The sequence below is a fragment of the Taudactylus pleione genome, unplaced genomic scaffold, assembly GCF_031769625.1.
Source record: "Taudactylus pleione unplaced genomic scaffold, aTauple2 ptg000662l, whole genome shotgun sequence".
Classification (NCBI taxonomy): Eukaryota; Metazoa; Chordata; class Amphibia; order Anura; family Myobatrachidae; genus Taudactylus; species Taudactylus pleione.
Genome location: NW_028285064.1, coordinates 2,681,203 through 2,697,446, shown reverse-complemented (window position 1 = coordinate 2,697,446; position 16,244 = coordinate 2,681,203). Strand labels below are relative to the sequence as shown.

Sequence of the window (16,244 nt, the reverse complement as noted above, 5' to 3'; positions counted from 1 at the left end):
AACTATACACTGACACTATAATAGAGTATATTGTCAGTTTTATCAAATTATAACATAAACGCACCTATAAATCCCACGCCCGGGTTGTCTCATTATGTAGTAGAATCAGGTGCACCGTGCTGGAAGCATCACCCATACATTATGCTCAGGGCGATTACGTTATCTTTTACTAGGGTGTAGTAGGTAATACCGCCGGCCGCATCAAATCCCGACAGCGGAAGCCCGGCAGAGGTGAAGATCCCAATCGCTAATAAGGTAAATATACTAACCCTATTTTCACCCCTAAATCTCCCTTAGGGTTGCCTAACCGCTCTAAGTGCCTAAACCTACCCCCCGCAGCCCCCCCCCCCCGCAGGCTAAACCTAAGTCTCCCGGAGGGGGGGTGCCTAACCCTGACCCCCCCCTTCCCCTAGCCTAAACCTAACCCTCCCAGGAGTGTGCCTAACGCTGTGTCCCCCCGGGAGCCCTAAAACCTAACCCTCCCCCCGCGCGGCTGTCCGCGCCCTGCTTACCTTCGTTCCGTATGCCGGGCGTCGGAGCCTATTGACGTCGTTTTCCGACCCTAATTAGAACATATATACCAAATGAAGCCTCTACCTGCTGGCATTGGAGTCACACCCCACCAGTGCCCTCCAGGGTAAACTGACATTCACAGCACTGCAGGCACCATCCTTAGTCCTGTATACTAAATTATTATTTTGTGACTGACAGGAGCCACTAACCACCCACTAATGGTTCCTCAGGCCCTGCGGCCTGACCCAAAATACTCATATAGTATCATGTAGCAGCAGCTAGGAATCTCACACAGAGAAATCGCTCGTTTTAGGCAGAAACAACAAAATATTTTCAATGCTTGCACAATACTATCTGGAAGGGTTATTCCTCCTACAACCTTGTTATTGTACAAAGCGACGCTCGACAGGCCAGCGTCTGCTGGAGGAATGTACACGGCTTATTACAGCATAATACTGCTCACAGTATATACAGAGAGTTCATAGGTGGGTGTTGTGCTGTACCCTACAACTAAACTCTTTATATTGTAAACTAATAAGTATTAGTTGTAAAATAAAAGAAAAGAGAGAGAGATAATTGCACCATTACATTAGAAGAGTGCATTACATAGAGGTACTAGGGCTCGTGCAGTATTTGCTCGCGTCGTATTACATCTTGAACGGTATTCTGGATTTAAAGGCACATTCCTCACATGTTGTGTTCTACACAGAACACATGAATGTCCTGTAAATATAATGCCTGAATGAGAGGACCTAGGGGTGGGGAACATTTTTTCTGCCGAGGGCCATTTTGATATATAGAACAGTATTCGCGGGCTTGGTGCAGGCCACTCCTCCTCCGTGTGACATCACACGGGGCGGGGCCACAATCGCCGGTGATTACAACAATGCCCGAAGCATCCTCAGGATGCTCCGGGGAGCTGTAAGGGCAGCGGTGTGACCGTGTGAAGTGTCCTAAGGACGCTCCAGGTGGCACTGCTGCATAGACTCTGGCTGCAGGATGCCATTCTAGGCACAGTGCTAGCCAGATGAGGCTAGCAGACAATAGCTCAGAGGGCCAGACCAAATGATTCTGCGGGTTTTATACAGACCCCGGGCAGGAGGTTCCCCATCCTGACCTAGAGCACCACTGGGGGCAAAGGGCATGGATGCTTCCAATGCAAATACCGCTTTGCCGATTACAAGTCTGTATTAAGAACAGGCAAATTGCAAGGTCGGTAATGCACTCATTGTCTCTGATATCATGGCAGTTCTACGAGCAGGCGGATGTAGAAACTGCTGTCTTTTATTGTACATGATGATTAGACAACCCGACGTGCACAATCCATTCACTATACTCTGTATTACATAGATCAGGGGGACACTAGACTTTCTTTCACCAAGGGCAAAAATTCAGCCCCAATTACCCCAATACTTACTGTCGGGATGCCGGCTCCTGGAGACCGACTGGGGTTGGGATGCCGACAGCTAGGATAATGATTACATCCCTTCCTATCAGACCTCCCCACATTTCCATCAGATCTCCCCAATTGCCTCTTGCATGGCATCAGACATCCAAACATGCCCCTAACATCTACCCACATGCCACCAAATAAATAGTTGATTATTTGTTGTGAAGTGGTCTGTCTGTTCCAACTCTCCCCAGTCACTGAGAACTGTACCTATGGGCAGGTTACTTACATTGTTTTGCAGATATGTTTCGAAATTCACTAGTTTAATGATCAGCTAGTATGTCATTGCCTTCTTATGTTATACTTGAAGGGGTTGTACATAGGGGTGCAAAATAAATTAAACACTAGTTAAATGTTGGCAGTTTGTCCTCACACCTCAAATTCTTCAACAGAGTGTTCAGTGCAGCAATTAATAGCTGTAGATACTGCTTACTGTTGTGTAGGACGTCCAGGGCAGCTGCCGGCTGAGGCTGGGTCTATAAATGCTGAGCTGATGTGCACCAGTCTGGCTCCTCAGACTCTCAGATAGGCCACCAACCTTCCTCCCTTCCCAATAAAGGGCCGGATTCACTATGGATCGCTATTCTGCTTATACGCACGCAACGCAGTTGCTAATATCAGCGGTGACATTTAAATGTTTGCATTCGCATTGCGATCGCAGCCTGACATAAGGACGCCCACTTCCCCGTATTCTTGGCCAACATAGAGAAACAATCAGTAACATCGGACAGTTAATGAAGCCCAGACCTTACTCAGGATTTGCTTACTTCAGCGCACGCTATGAGGCCTCAGGTATCGCAGTGGCTAATTTATGCACGCCCCTGCAATGGCGTTGAAAGGCACTGCACGCCTGCCTTCGCCCGACCCCCCCACCACCACCCACAAAGGACACTTCCTGTCAATCACTCTGCCATGGGTCTGCGTATACTCTGCGATCGCAGTCCCGAGCGCAGTGGCTAGTTCGTGCACAGCGATGCGGGCGCAGTACGCAACACTCAACCGATTGTGTGCGTATAAGCAACTGCGTTCCTTGCTGAATCAGGCCCATAGGGAGCAGCCTGTGTGCGTGCAGCCAGCGTCCTGTCAACACTGTAAACCTGTGCATCATGGGACCAGAGAGTGACTGTTCGGCATGGGAGCTGCGTGAGCGGAATCACAAACTTTTCAATTTCACCACCTGATGTGAGGGTCTTTTTGTTTGCAACCTATATAGAAGTAAGAAACCATTAAAGTGGGCAGCACAGATGGTGCAATGGTTAGCGTTACTGCCTCACAGCACTGAGGTCGTGGGTTCGATTCCCACCACGGCCCTAACTGTGTGGAGTTTGTATATTCTCCCTGTGCTTGCGTGGGTTTCCTCCCACACTCCAAAAATATACTGGTAGGTTAGTTGGCTCCCAAAAAAATTAACCCTAGTAAATATGTGTGTGAGCATGTGATAGGGAATATAGAGTGTGGGCCATTCACTGGGGCAGGACTGATGTGAATGGCCAGATCTTCTCTGTAAAGCGCTGCGGAATATGCGTGCGCTATATAAATAATTGATAATAATAATAATTAAAGAATAACGTTTTACACTTAATGAAGCTCATGCAGAGTTAAACCTACATCTGTTTGCGAAGTGTATCTTGTGGGTTGTTCACATTGTGCCTGGTCCGGAACTGAGAACACACAAGTATGGACAGTGCAGTGTGGCATAAGTCTCAATCACATTTACACTTAAGCTGGTTACACACTTGTTGATAATTTGTTCGATTGACTAGAGAATAATTGGTAGTGAATCGGCAGCTGTGTGTACACCTGACATATCAGGTCAGCCCTATAGCACAGCTGATGCAGACTTACTGTATCTGGCAGATACTGGATATATCGGTACATCTAGCTGTGTGTATGGGTGACCTGCAGACCGCACGTATGCTGGCTGCAGGGATATCACGGACATCACAACTGGGCTGGTATATATTTATATGCCCGTCTAGTTGTGATGTTAGGCCAGACATATCGAGAGACCGATTGGTAAGCGTGTGCAGCTTACAAAACGGCTGATTGGATGGCGGATCGGTCTGCTGACCTATCCATCATTTAAGTGTGTACCCAGCATTACACCTGAAGAGGCATAGGCGAAGTTCGGTGACGGGGGTGTGCCAACTGCAGCTGCGGGCTATACAGAATTGGACATAGGCGAAAGTACTTCTGTTAGGAGGCGCAATCTCTGCACATAGTGGTCTGGATTCAGAGGTGGACGCACTTACAGCCATGACTGCCACAACTGCCTCTTATGCTAATGCTGCTATTCACCCGCTGGCTGCGGTGCTAATCCGGCGTTGTGCGAATTCAGGCCGTACCATCAATCGCACCGTTGAAGCTTGCACCAGCCCAATGGAGGTGCAGATTCTCCAACCGGGCACAATCGCCATGCCGTCACTGCGTCTTTAGCCACCCCCCCGCTACCACCTAGAACCGCCCAATGGAGCTCCATATCTCTGCGTGCAAATTCAATCTGCATCTTAGAGCATTAGCCATCAGATGGCATGAGCAGTTCAACTCGAACGCATTTGCAAATTGAAAACATCACCGATTGTGTACGGCATCGACACTAAATGCACTGTATTGGGTAGGTGGAAGTGCACATTGATGATGGTGATACTAGCAGCAAACCACACACACACACACACAAACACACACACACACAGGAGGCGCTATGCCGGCAGGTGAATAATTTAACTTTCCATAGATCTGCCTTCTGTGGAGTAAACCCTAACACCCCGATAGATCACCCGGCCCAATCAGTGACACTTCCAGGTTTTTGTTGACAGAAAAAAATGTTGTTCATATTCCTCAAACGCCTTTCAGAAACAAGATTTACATGAACTACACTCAGGGTGCACAGAGGAGGCTGCTACAAAGTACTTTGGCCCAGGTCTCAAATGGTGGCCCCCTAGTGGCTGATTGTGGTGCAGAGCCCCATACGCCCATCTCAGCTGGTCAGTAGACAAGGGAAATTGAGTGAATGGATCATTAGCTGCCTACTGCACTGTACATGCACGCCCCCCACCCCCCTCCAATCTCCAGCCATCCAGAGTGGTCCACCATTGATGGAAGAAGGTAGTTAAGTAGTCTCCTTACTGCTCCTAAACATTGATTGTTGTCCACCACGACTTGACTCTCTTACAGATTGGACTTTCATAAAGTCTATGTCCCCCTCTGCCATACTTTCTGGAGAAGAAACAAAAGCTCACAAAGATCAATGAGTTCTATAGAAAGATCCTGGGTAGTAAGCATGGCTGTTTTACCATAGTGGGTGACAGAACAGACACAAGTAGATGCTATTCCCCCATGCCTATTCCATGACTTGCTATTGTAAACCAGTTGGGTGGGATTCCACCGGAGTCTCTCCATAGAGATTAATGAGCTTTGTACTTTGTGAGTTCCTGTTTCTCCTCCTCTTACCTGTCAAAAACTGACCAGAGGTGAGAGAATTGAGCAACACCCTTGTGTACATGCCCCAGGCTGGCTCTACTAAAGAATGCCAGTGCAGTCTACTTGCAACCCTGAATATGAAGAGCAAATTATTGCCTATGTCAAGGTTACTGGCCACACGTCAGCCGATTATGAACAAATACCAAACAGGGATCCATCTACAGTATGACCGAACACTCAGGTGACCAGATCACGCCAATCTTGTCTAGTGATGCTCAGGCCAAACAGTCTGGATAACCCGCAAATATGTTACCTATGGAAGGGTTGACCTGATATACTGGCTACTGCAAGAAATAATTCCACAAATTATTGCTGATCATTGCAATCACAATGATGACACACAGGGGGTGATATCTCACCCCCAACCTTCAATCTTTTTAAGGACTCCCTCAAAACCTCCAAACTACAGCTTATGCTACCCCAAAATTAAACAGTCACCTCTTGGAGTACTGCTAACTTTATCCAGTCTCCACTCCTCTTGACTGAAGCTCCCATGAGCACCCTGCTTTTCACCTTTCAGATCTGCACTTCCTTTGCCAATCCGAACTTGTCCCGTATTAATGTATGATTTGTTATACTAACTGTCCGGAGCTGTAGAGGTTTCATGATGAAGATAGTTGCCCAATTTTACATTATCACTTTGATACATCCTAAAATAACATTTGTTGGTGCATATTCTGGAACGTAGTATTACTAGACTTTATATATCGTCTATATAACTAAAAGTAAGTAATTTTATACTGTATTCCAAAATATGCACCAACACTTGACAAAATATTTATTCATTTAAATCCGTCTCTGCCCCTTTGGAGCTTAGTCTGAATTCTAAAGCACAGAAACGTGGGTCAGTTCGGTCGGTCGCAGATTAACCTACCAGTGTGTCTTTGGAGTGGGTGAGTGGAAAAATTAGCACCTGGAGGAAACTCACGCAACCACGGGAAGAGCATGGAATCAATTCAACTAGTGCACACACTTTTTTTTTTTTCACTAGGAGTATTTATAACACGATCGCTTCAATGCAGTTTCTGTGTATTCATCAAATACAACAGCCAGATGCCTATTATGCGGGTTTACAGGTGTGAACAGCAGCATTTTCAGCACCGCCGGGAATGAGTTCTGCGCGTTATGAAGTGCATGCCATGCCAAATACAGTATCTTCCAGAGTTTGCAAACTTGGACATTAAGTGCTGTTTCATGTAGGAGTAACTTGCATTTGCCATTGATTGCTCCCTGTCTCTCCAACATACGGATCTCAGATACTTTATCTGAGCTGCAGTGTGTTTATATGTAACTTGCCTGGTACTCCTGTCTCGAGAGCAGAATTCCACACTCATTGTACACATGGCAGAACCTGCATTCCATTGGCCTTATTATAATTATATTACATTTTAAGAAACATTTTCTGCAACTGCAAACTAGGAATGAGCCGATTAAAAAAATTGCATTACAGGAAATATATATATATATATATATATTTTAAGTGTTTGCTACTTACTTGACAAAACAAACAACAACAAAAACAGTCCCGAGCTCGTTCTATTTGGTCATCAAGAGGTTAAATAATTTTAAAGACGATCCCTCTTCCAACCCCCATCGCACACAATGCAGACACCTCCCCTCCATGTAATGCAGTAGGTGCTGGAGTGCACAGACCCACTGATGACAGCACTTGGGTATGAGCGGAGCCTGGTCTGGATATTTGATGTCTCTGTCCCCTCCTGTCACCTGTCTGTCTGAGGGTCCCCTCCCCACATGGTAGGTGATGAGAGGGCTGTGGTGTTGGGTCATGCTTGATATTTACTAACCTGCATTGTGAGTGACAGTCAGATATTCAGGTGTAGATACAACCAGCTTGTGACAGAGGGTTACCTGGAAGATCAGCAGAATGAGCACATTGAATTATGGGCATATTCTCTCTCTCCGCGCTGCCACGTTACAGATGGAGCAGAATGTGTGCTGTATTAGTCACTAAATGTCATAGTTTCTTACTGACGGCTCTTAAAGGTGCAGCGACGTAAAGCGGCAGATATGAGCGTGAACAACAGGCTGGGAAGAAGTTGGGGAAGCAGTAGTGCAACTATTTGTGAGAGGCAGAGATCTGAGAACAGCTGTGTCTGTACAGTGTATATTACTGCAATAAAATGCAGAGGGCGGACGTCTCGCACAGTAAAACCACTGGAGGCCAAAATAAAGAGGGAGCAGGGTCTCGGGGTCTTGTAAATGTAGGGACTACAGAAAATTCCAAATCTTCCCGTCGCCATAAGACAAGTCACTGGTAACAATTATTATCCTAGTTTAGTTTGTCTCAGGGATAATAATGACACCAGTACAGTCACAGCCCCAGGTAGGAAGAGTGCAGCTGAGTACGGAACCAGGACTCTGCTAGAGGGGCAACTGCCCAGGCTACAGATTCGGGACGCAGGGAAACTTATATATTTCTAGATTTATTAGGTTAAGCTTGAAGGCATGGCGGTGACTGCTGTAGGGCAGAGATCGGGTGACAGAGAGGGAATCAATGTAATGTTATTAGAATATCCCAAGGAGGCATTTAGATTTAATTGACAAGTTCCCATTGTAATAGGTCATGCACATTTAATAAGAAAGCATTACTGTCGGTGGGAAGGGAATAGGGACAAGTGGCTGTAAGAATGATGGAAATGGAACTGTGCAGCTGTAATGTGCCGTTGTGGATGTATATGCTGTATATGATGCAAGAAATCCAGTGTCAGTGAACAATGTTATGTTTCAGGAAATTGCATTAATGCTGTGAAAATATCCTGGGAGCTGTGGGACATGAATGCAGCATTGTCTATCGGTAAATGGACACATCTGTATGTAGATTATGGAGCTGGCGCACAGCTGAATGTACGCCCTATTGCGGAGCGTATCTTGCGCATATTTACATGCGCCAAAAATGGGTTACACAGAGCAGGGTGCATTTTGATCACATCGCAAGCTAAACTGGGGCGTGATGGGGCGTTCTCGTCTAGGCAAAGATCAGTTTGGGCGAGTTCACGTAAATGCGTCCTATGCAGATTTGGGCGTGCGCGAAGACATTCGTATTTTTTTGAAGACGTATCTTAGTGACTATTGAATGCAAATACACATTGATGAGGGTGATGGCGTGTAGCAAGCCGGGCGCATATGCTGCACACGCAGATGCCGACATCTCTCGTGATGCGTCCGACTCTGTATATGGGCGAATATATACAATTCTTCTGAGCACGCTTCTTGTCATCAATGTGCACGCAACTTACTTATAGTACGTCATCGGGACCTGTATGTCCACACTGGACTCTAGGGTGGCTATTTTTTTAGGGGCGCTCGACGGAGCAATTCAATTGTTTATTCTACTCGGTCGCAATAGCCTCCGGCATTTCTGCTCACACACCCTCAGGGGGTTACGAGCAAAAATGTGCGATAAACACGTGGTTAGGGCGCTCTCACCAGGACTTTAGATGAGTTTAGCCATTTTACACGGCTAAACCTCATCTAATAGGGCGTGAAGACCGCGATAAGTAATAGGCGCAACACAGGGCACCCATTATTTATCGCTACCCACAAAACAATTGAATGGCCCCCTCGGACTGTATCACACTAGTGGTCTCTCCATAAGAGCTGGAAAGAATCCGTATGATATTGAACATCTGGGCATCAGGGGTGGCATAGCTGCCTGTACGTGTAATCACACACTAATGGCTCAGGCAGGACACGTTTCTCCCATAGTGGCCCAAACGGAATCAAATATCTTTAACTTAAAAATGCTGAATCCCAATATTCAATATCAGGGACTCTGGATTGATCTAGCAATGGGCAGTGAAAAATGTGCCTATGAATGGAGAAAAGCTATGGGTTGTAGTTTTCAATAAAGAATATAATTCCATATATATTTATTAGATTGGTGATACTATGGAGCTGTGATCTTCTGACCTGCCAAAGCCACGCAACAGGCTCTGCAATTTAGTGATACAGATAGGAAGCATTCGTGTATCTGATTGTGCAATATAAAATATTCATTATGTTATATAATTTGTGCGTGAAATGATAGATCTCTCTGCCGTTTGACCTAATTTGGGTGTAGATTCTTATGGGAACCGGGCAGAGAATGAATGCGAATTGTATGATGACCTCTGGCAGGAAGGTCTGTGCCGGTTATTAATAGATAAGTGACATGGACCTAACATGACAGGACAGAGTTTGGATGGGAGACAGTGTACAGAGGTGCGTTACTGCCACTTAGTGGGGAAACATTTTACTGCATGAGGTTTATAGGATTGTCATTTTTTTTTTCAAGAAAATCTTGTGAAAAATGAATGCGGAATTTAGATTTGTGTCTAAGCCAGTGGTTCCCAAACTTTCTCAGTACGAGGCACACTTAAGCTGGCCACACATCTAAAGATTATCTGTCCAACCAGACAACTAGTTGGTTGGTTGGAATGAAAATCTGGTAAGGTATGGGAGTAAATGAGGATCAGGAATTTGCTTCTAAATGCCAGAAAACAGATGAAAATGGCGTCAGACAAGTTTGTTAAATGTTTGATCTAAACAATTTGTTCAAACAACAGTTTTTATCCATTTTCAGGCATTTGGGAGCAAATTGCTGATTGTCATTTGCTTTCATACCTTACCAGATTTTCATTCCAACCAATCAACTAGTTGGTTGGTTGGATGTAAGTTGGTCTAGTGTGTGGCCAGCTTTAGGGTCTATTTTAATTTTTTCAAGGCACCCACTAAGCCAAAATAATTACAGAACAGTCCCGTTTTTTAGGTAGTTGGGTCAAAATAACGTAATAAGCATTAAAAAAAAACAACAACCCTGTGCTATTCTTACCTATTGACCCCTCTGTCTCTCTCCCATTGCCCCCTGAGTCTCTCTCCCATTGCCCAGAGTCTCTCTCCCATTGCCCCCAGTCTTTCTCCCATTGCCCCCTCAATCTCTCCCTCTTTGCCCCCTCAGTCTCTCCCTCTTTGCCCCCTCAGACTCTCCCTCTTTGCCCCCTCGGTCTCTCCCCCTTTGCCCCCTCAGTCTCTCCCCCTTTGCCCCCTCCATCTCTCTCCCTTTGCCTCCTCCATCTCTTTCCCATTGCCCCCTCCATCTCTTTCCCATTGCCCCCTCCGTCTCTCTCCCAGGGAGCCACGGCACACAGTTTGGGATCCACTGGTCTTAGCAAAAATGTAATGAGGGGATAGTGGTCCATTACAAGTTTATATTTTACAATTTTATTTCTTTGTTTCATTGATAAACTCATATTATGGAACAGTAGTTGTTACGGAAGTAACTTTTTGTACGCTGAGAGACATCACATTTCTCTGACAGTAGAGGTACAGTATCACTGCTAATTAACTAGTGGTACCGTCTATGGCTCAGGGAGGCTGTGCGCATTGAGTAATAGATATCACATATCATATACAGATCTGATTGCTAGGTAAGGGCCAAGTGTGGATTAGCATGCGCAGTAATTGGCTCATTCCATGTCCAGTGCACCAGGGGTCCCCACCTGACCATCTCCCATTTTGATAACATTTTACATGAAGGTTTGCATATATGGGCGGTATCCAACTAGCCCCGAACATTGTTCGAGTGCTAACTGACCCCCGCGATTGGCGGAAAACAGGGATTTTTTGCCAATTATCCCCAATTTTCGTCGATGTTTTATTTTCATCCTATCCTATTATTTCAGTCAAAATAATAGGATAGTTCTACCGAAAACACATAGGTGCCGCGACAACCTTCCGGACCTATGTGTTTTCGCCTTTTTTCAGGTGAAATAAAATGGCAGTTATCGTGGATTGTTTTTCAGGACACATTAGGTTTTACTACAAGACACAACAAAGCTGCTATCAATAAGAAAAAAACATTATATATATAAATATATATATATATACACATACACACACACACACACACACATACACAAGTGATCCGGCACTCACAGTGGTGGAGTGCAATATACCTGCTCCGGTGCCCTCCTTACAGGGAACAGCGACCCCGATACATACAACACACAGAGGCGGTACTTGGAGAACTTCGTAGGATGCAAACAAAGTGTGAAGGTTTAATGCAAAAGCATCAACGTTCGGGACTACATGTCCCTTCCTCAGGATGCACAGTACAGAATAAAAACATGTCATCTTTCATGGACAAACATCATCATTCCTGGACAAAAGTCCATGGAAGACAATGTTTGTCCATGAAAGATGACGTTTTGCCTCTTCCTGAGACCCTGCACATCCCTAATATTATATATATATATATATATATATATATATATATATATATAAAAATAAATCTAAAAATCACGTACAATACACAACTTAAAATGCTTTCATAGCTCAGCCAAAAGCTATGGACTGTGTGAACTTGCGGAGGGTCCAATAGGAAGCTGCAATCACAGAGATTCTCCTCACCACAACGCCAAATTAGTGGTGAGTGGGATAGATTTTTGTGGATCCCACATTACAGGAGCATAGGTCCCCAGGGACACCAGCAGGCCGCTGCCAGGGCTACACTAGAACACACCGGGTAACTGGTAATGTTGCTCTGCATGGTGTGGTTTGTGCAGGCGTTGTTTCTGGTTTTTTTTAAAATAAATGTTGGATCTGCAGTTATTCTGATGAAGTATCGTCCCTCTCTAATGTTGGCCTCACACCCTAGTGACTCTACTATTTGGGTCTTAGTGCATAATCCCTGCCTGGTTTGCCCAATCCCTTCCCGCGTTAGTGTGACTATGATAAGTCTTCCATACAGATTGGCCAACAGGCCAGATAATGACTGTATTCAAAATAATGCGATTATCATCCTGCAACTGTGGCCACTTGGGGGGGATTCTCAAGCTGCTCTACGAGTCCAACTGTTGCACAATTTATTTTAAAATACACAATGGACCAGTGTTGAGATTTTGGACTGAGGGATCGCAGATCAGCTAAATTAGTGATGTGACTTAATGAGCATCATATTGAGACACTTTTTAGATACTTTCCACTTGAAAATTATCTTACAAAGCGCACATTGCTGATTTCATCAGTGTGTTTTCCTTCCGCGGTGTAATTAGATCTGAGAAGAAAGCCTTATTGTAATAACAGAAGTGAACAATCTGTTGGAACCTGGCCTTTGTTTATGAGGGATGCTTCCAATCTGATCTGGCGTATTCCCAGACCCAATGTAAACATGCACACTCCCTTACAGTGCCCGTGTGTGGGGTTTCTAACTGTTGCAACAGTTTTTAGATATTTCATGAAATATGTTACTGTGTTCCAAGCAGATAAACATTTCCCTGGAAATCTCCATTGACCTCATGAACTGACTGACAGAACCGCTGGCCATGGCGGGTTGAATTCAGTAACAAATGCTTAACAGTCCAATTGTATTGCTGGTCTACCGTGGGCCAACCGAGTCACTGGCCAGACACGCGAGAGCTAAACGGAACATGGGGCGAGCAACCACTCTTTGTACATGACTGCCCATACGTCACTAAAGCAACTATCTGCCAACATTGGTCAATGGAGATCGTGAGACCTTATATTACCCCAAAGCGGTGTTGCTAACTTACCTCTCCTTATTCTGGAACTTTGATTTCAAGGCAGTGATTTAGGCTTTAAGGACTTCACGTTGACCTATTGTCTTAACACGGACTGTTGTGCTGCCAGTCATATTGCAACATATGGTTGTAATGTGCTTATATGCAGCCTGACTCCACCAATGGGTGCACAAGACATTCCGGGCATTAGTTACACATGCGCTGCTGTATATATATATATATGTCTGCATTCACTGCAGTTAAAAAGTGTACTCATGAGAGAAAAAAAGGGGGGAAATGAAGGTAGCGCTAGTATTTATAGATCCTATTGGTTGTCGCCTTTAGAGGAAAGAAAGTAGGGGCTCACCCTCCCTGATTGATTATAGAAATAAAAGAAATCCTCTGGCGCCTCCTATAGTTACTATATACGTTCAAATAAATTAATGAAACAATATTATAAATAATTCAGGTTTAATCAATCAAATGGATAAATAATGCTAGCTGGTGCTAATGTAAAGACTCACTGACTAACAACATGTAACAAATAACAAAGAACAAGATGACACACAGACATATGATAGAAATAAAAGTATGGGATACAGACACGCTATATTAGCGTATTACTCTGGTCCTTCAGGGATCAATATCCAGGAAGTTTTCTTTGGTGGGGAACTGTCCTTAATATGACAAAGTTCAATTAAATTATATATGTTCCAAAGAGTAAAATCCAAGCAAGGGGCGATCAGTTGAAAAGTTTGCCGGCAAACTATTGGGTACCTGATACACTGCAGTTGTACGTACAGGTCCCCCTCCACTGTCATCAACACGTTTCACCTGTCATTAGGCTTCCTCAGGACCATCCTCAATCAGACTGGTGCAACAATAGGAATGTCACAAGGAATATTGTGACATTATTATCCGCAATCAAACGACAGAACAGCTATAGAGAATTATGCAAACAAAATAAACAACTTTTAGTATTAATATTATGTAATGTCATTTTATTTTATTATGAATTTGCTTGCAATTACCCGCAATCTATTGTGGCTCTGCAGTTCCATTCTGATAATCTTACCCGGAAACATTAGGGATTTCTCCTAGTTGCGTCTACCATAATCACGTATGTGACGTCACTTTAAAGGCACCTATAACTTCTGTCTGACAGCTCCAATATGGTTTACTTTTTCCATACCAATCCCACCTGCCCTGGGCCACAGGAGAGGGCCTGGCGGGCCGCCATCTGGACACCAAGAGTGTACATTAGAGTGTCCTCACTTAGCCCTCTGTTCCTGTGGCTCAGCTAGGGACTGTTAGAAGCCGTTCTCAGTTGGCAGATTACTTTTAGGATGTTGCACTACATTTTGTAATGTGTGCAGGTACCTCAGTACCTCATGTGGGAATTCCAGTTACAGTATGTCGTGACCAGTTTTAGCAGTGATCGACTCCCAACATTACAGATTCCGATCAGTGGGATTTATGTATCAAGAGGTGAAACGCGTGGAGAAGTGGAGCAGTGCAGAAGTTGCCCATAGCAACCAATCAGGTTTGACGTAGCATTTATCAAGTAAAGCCTATAAAATAATAGCTAGGAGCTGATTGGCTGCTATGAGCAACTTCTCCACTGGTACACTTTTCCACGCTTTTCACCGCTTGATACATAAACCCCAATGTCCAGCAACACGTTGCAGTAAACCTTTGTATCAGGATTACACAAAACACAAAATGAAGCCCGGTGAAGAGGTTTTCTAAATATTTTACCCTTAACAAAATTACTGGGCATTGAGCAGGTCCTCAGTCCATAATGCTGGACCGCTCAGAGAGAAAAACAGGTCCCTTCCTCTACTTGCTTTTGTTGTATCGCCACACCACCTATGAGAGATCTCCTCTCCCCCGGGGTGCATGACGGACAGAGCAATATAGACACTTATGGGGAACATCGGAAACGTTTCTCCTATTAACAATATATTTGTTTTTGCAGACAGGCCCGAGCCGTTCATGGGAAGAGGATCCCCACCTGTGACAACCCCGCCCTGGAGCTGTAAGGTGAGTACGTGGAGGCCTGATGATACTGAATGTGGATGTTGAACTGAATACTGGGTTGCGATATTTGAAATAAATGAGTAGGCATCAGAGCATACCCTATGATTCCATTATCCCAACTATCCTGCATTCCAAAGATGACACGCTCTTTATATAAAGGACAAAGATGAAAGATGACAAGGACAAACATGAAAGAACCCCTGCTCCCCCGCATCCCAACTAGTCATACTATCGGGATCCCGCGCCAAGGGGGTGATTCAGCTGCGGACGCATTTGCTAACGCAGCTGCTGACATGGTAGCAGCTGCGATAGCGCTAATATGGTGAGGCAGCAGGAGGTGTCAACGCCTCCTGCATGCATTACTGATCCGAGCTGCGTCCAAAGACACAGCATCAGATTATCTGTGATCCCATCAGCCGGCTAAGGTGATCCATGGGGTCACAGATTATATTGAGTGTGGATCCCCATTCTAGCTGCACCGCTCCTTTAATCAAAACTACTATTGTTACCGTGTAATATTAGTAAATGAGACAATCACAAAGTTTCATACCCAAGACTATGAGATCCTTGAATATATAGGGAATGTTCCAAAACATCACATACAAAAGGGGTGTGATACAAAAGAACGACAATAAAAAGGTCAACACCAAAAGTTCGACAGGGAAAATAGTCGACATGTCAAAAGTTACAGTAAAGTAGGTCTACAGGTTCAAAAGGTCGACAAAGAAATGGTCGACAAGTTTTTTTTCGAACCCTAGTCTTCACCCTAACCCTCCCTTTGGTGCCTAACCCTAACTGTCCCTCCTAGTGCCTAACCCTAACTGTCCCTCCTACTGCCTAACCCTAACCCTCCCTTTGGTGCCTAACCCTAACTGTCCCTCCTAGTGCCTAACCCTAACTGTCCCTCGTACTGCCTAACCCTAACTGTCCCTCCTAGTGCCTAACCCTAACTGACCCTCCTAGTGCCTAACCCTAACTGTCCCTCCTAGTGCCGAACCCTAACTGTCCCTCGTACTGCCTAACCCTAACTGTCCCTCCTAGTGCCTAACCCTAACTGTCCCTCCTAGTGCCTAACCCTAACTGTCCCTCCTAGTGCCTAACCCTAACTGTCCTTCCTAGTGCCTAACCCTAACTGTCCCTCCTACTGCCTAACCCTAACTGTCCCTCCTAGTGCCTAACCCTAACTGTCCTTCCTACTGCCTAACCCTAACTGTCCCTCCTAGTGCCTAACCCTAACTGTCCCT

At 45.0% G+C, this 16,244-nt stretch overlaps 1 protein-coding gene across 1 annotated transcript in view; it reads left to right on the top strand.

Moving 5' to 3' along the window:
• ARTN (artemin) overlaps nucleotides 1-16,244 on the top strand; it is a 37,753-nt gene that overhangs the window by 9,162 nt on the left and 12,347 nt on the right. The window contains exon 3 of the mRNA XM_088455596.1: nucleotides 14,939-15,003. Within this exon, the coding sequence (XP_088311722.1) occupies nucleotides 14,939-15,003 (65 nt within the window). The remainder of the gene's footprint in view (nucleotides 1-14,938; nucleotides 15,004-16,244) is intronic.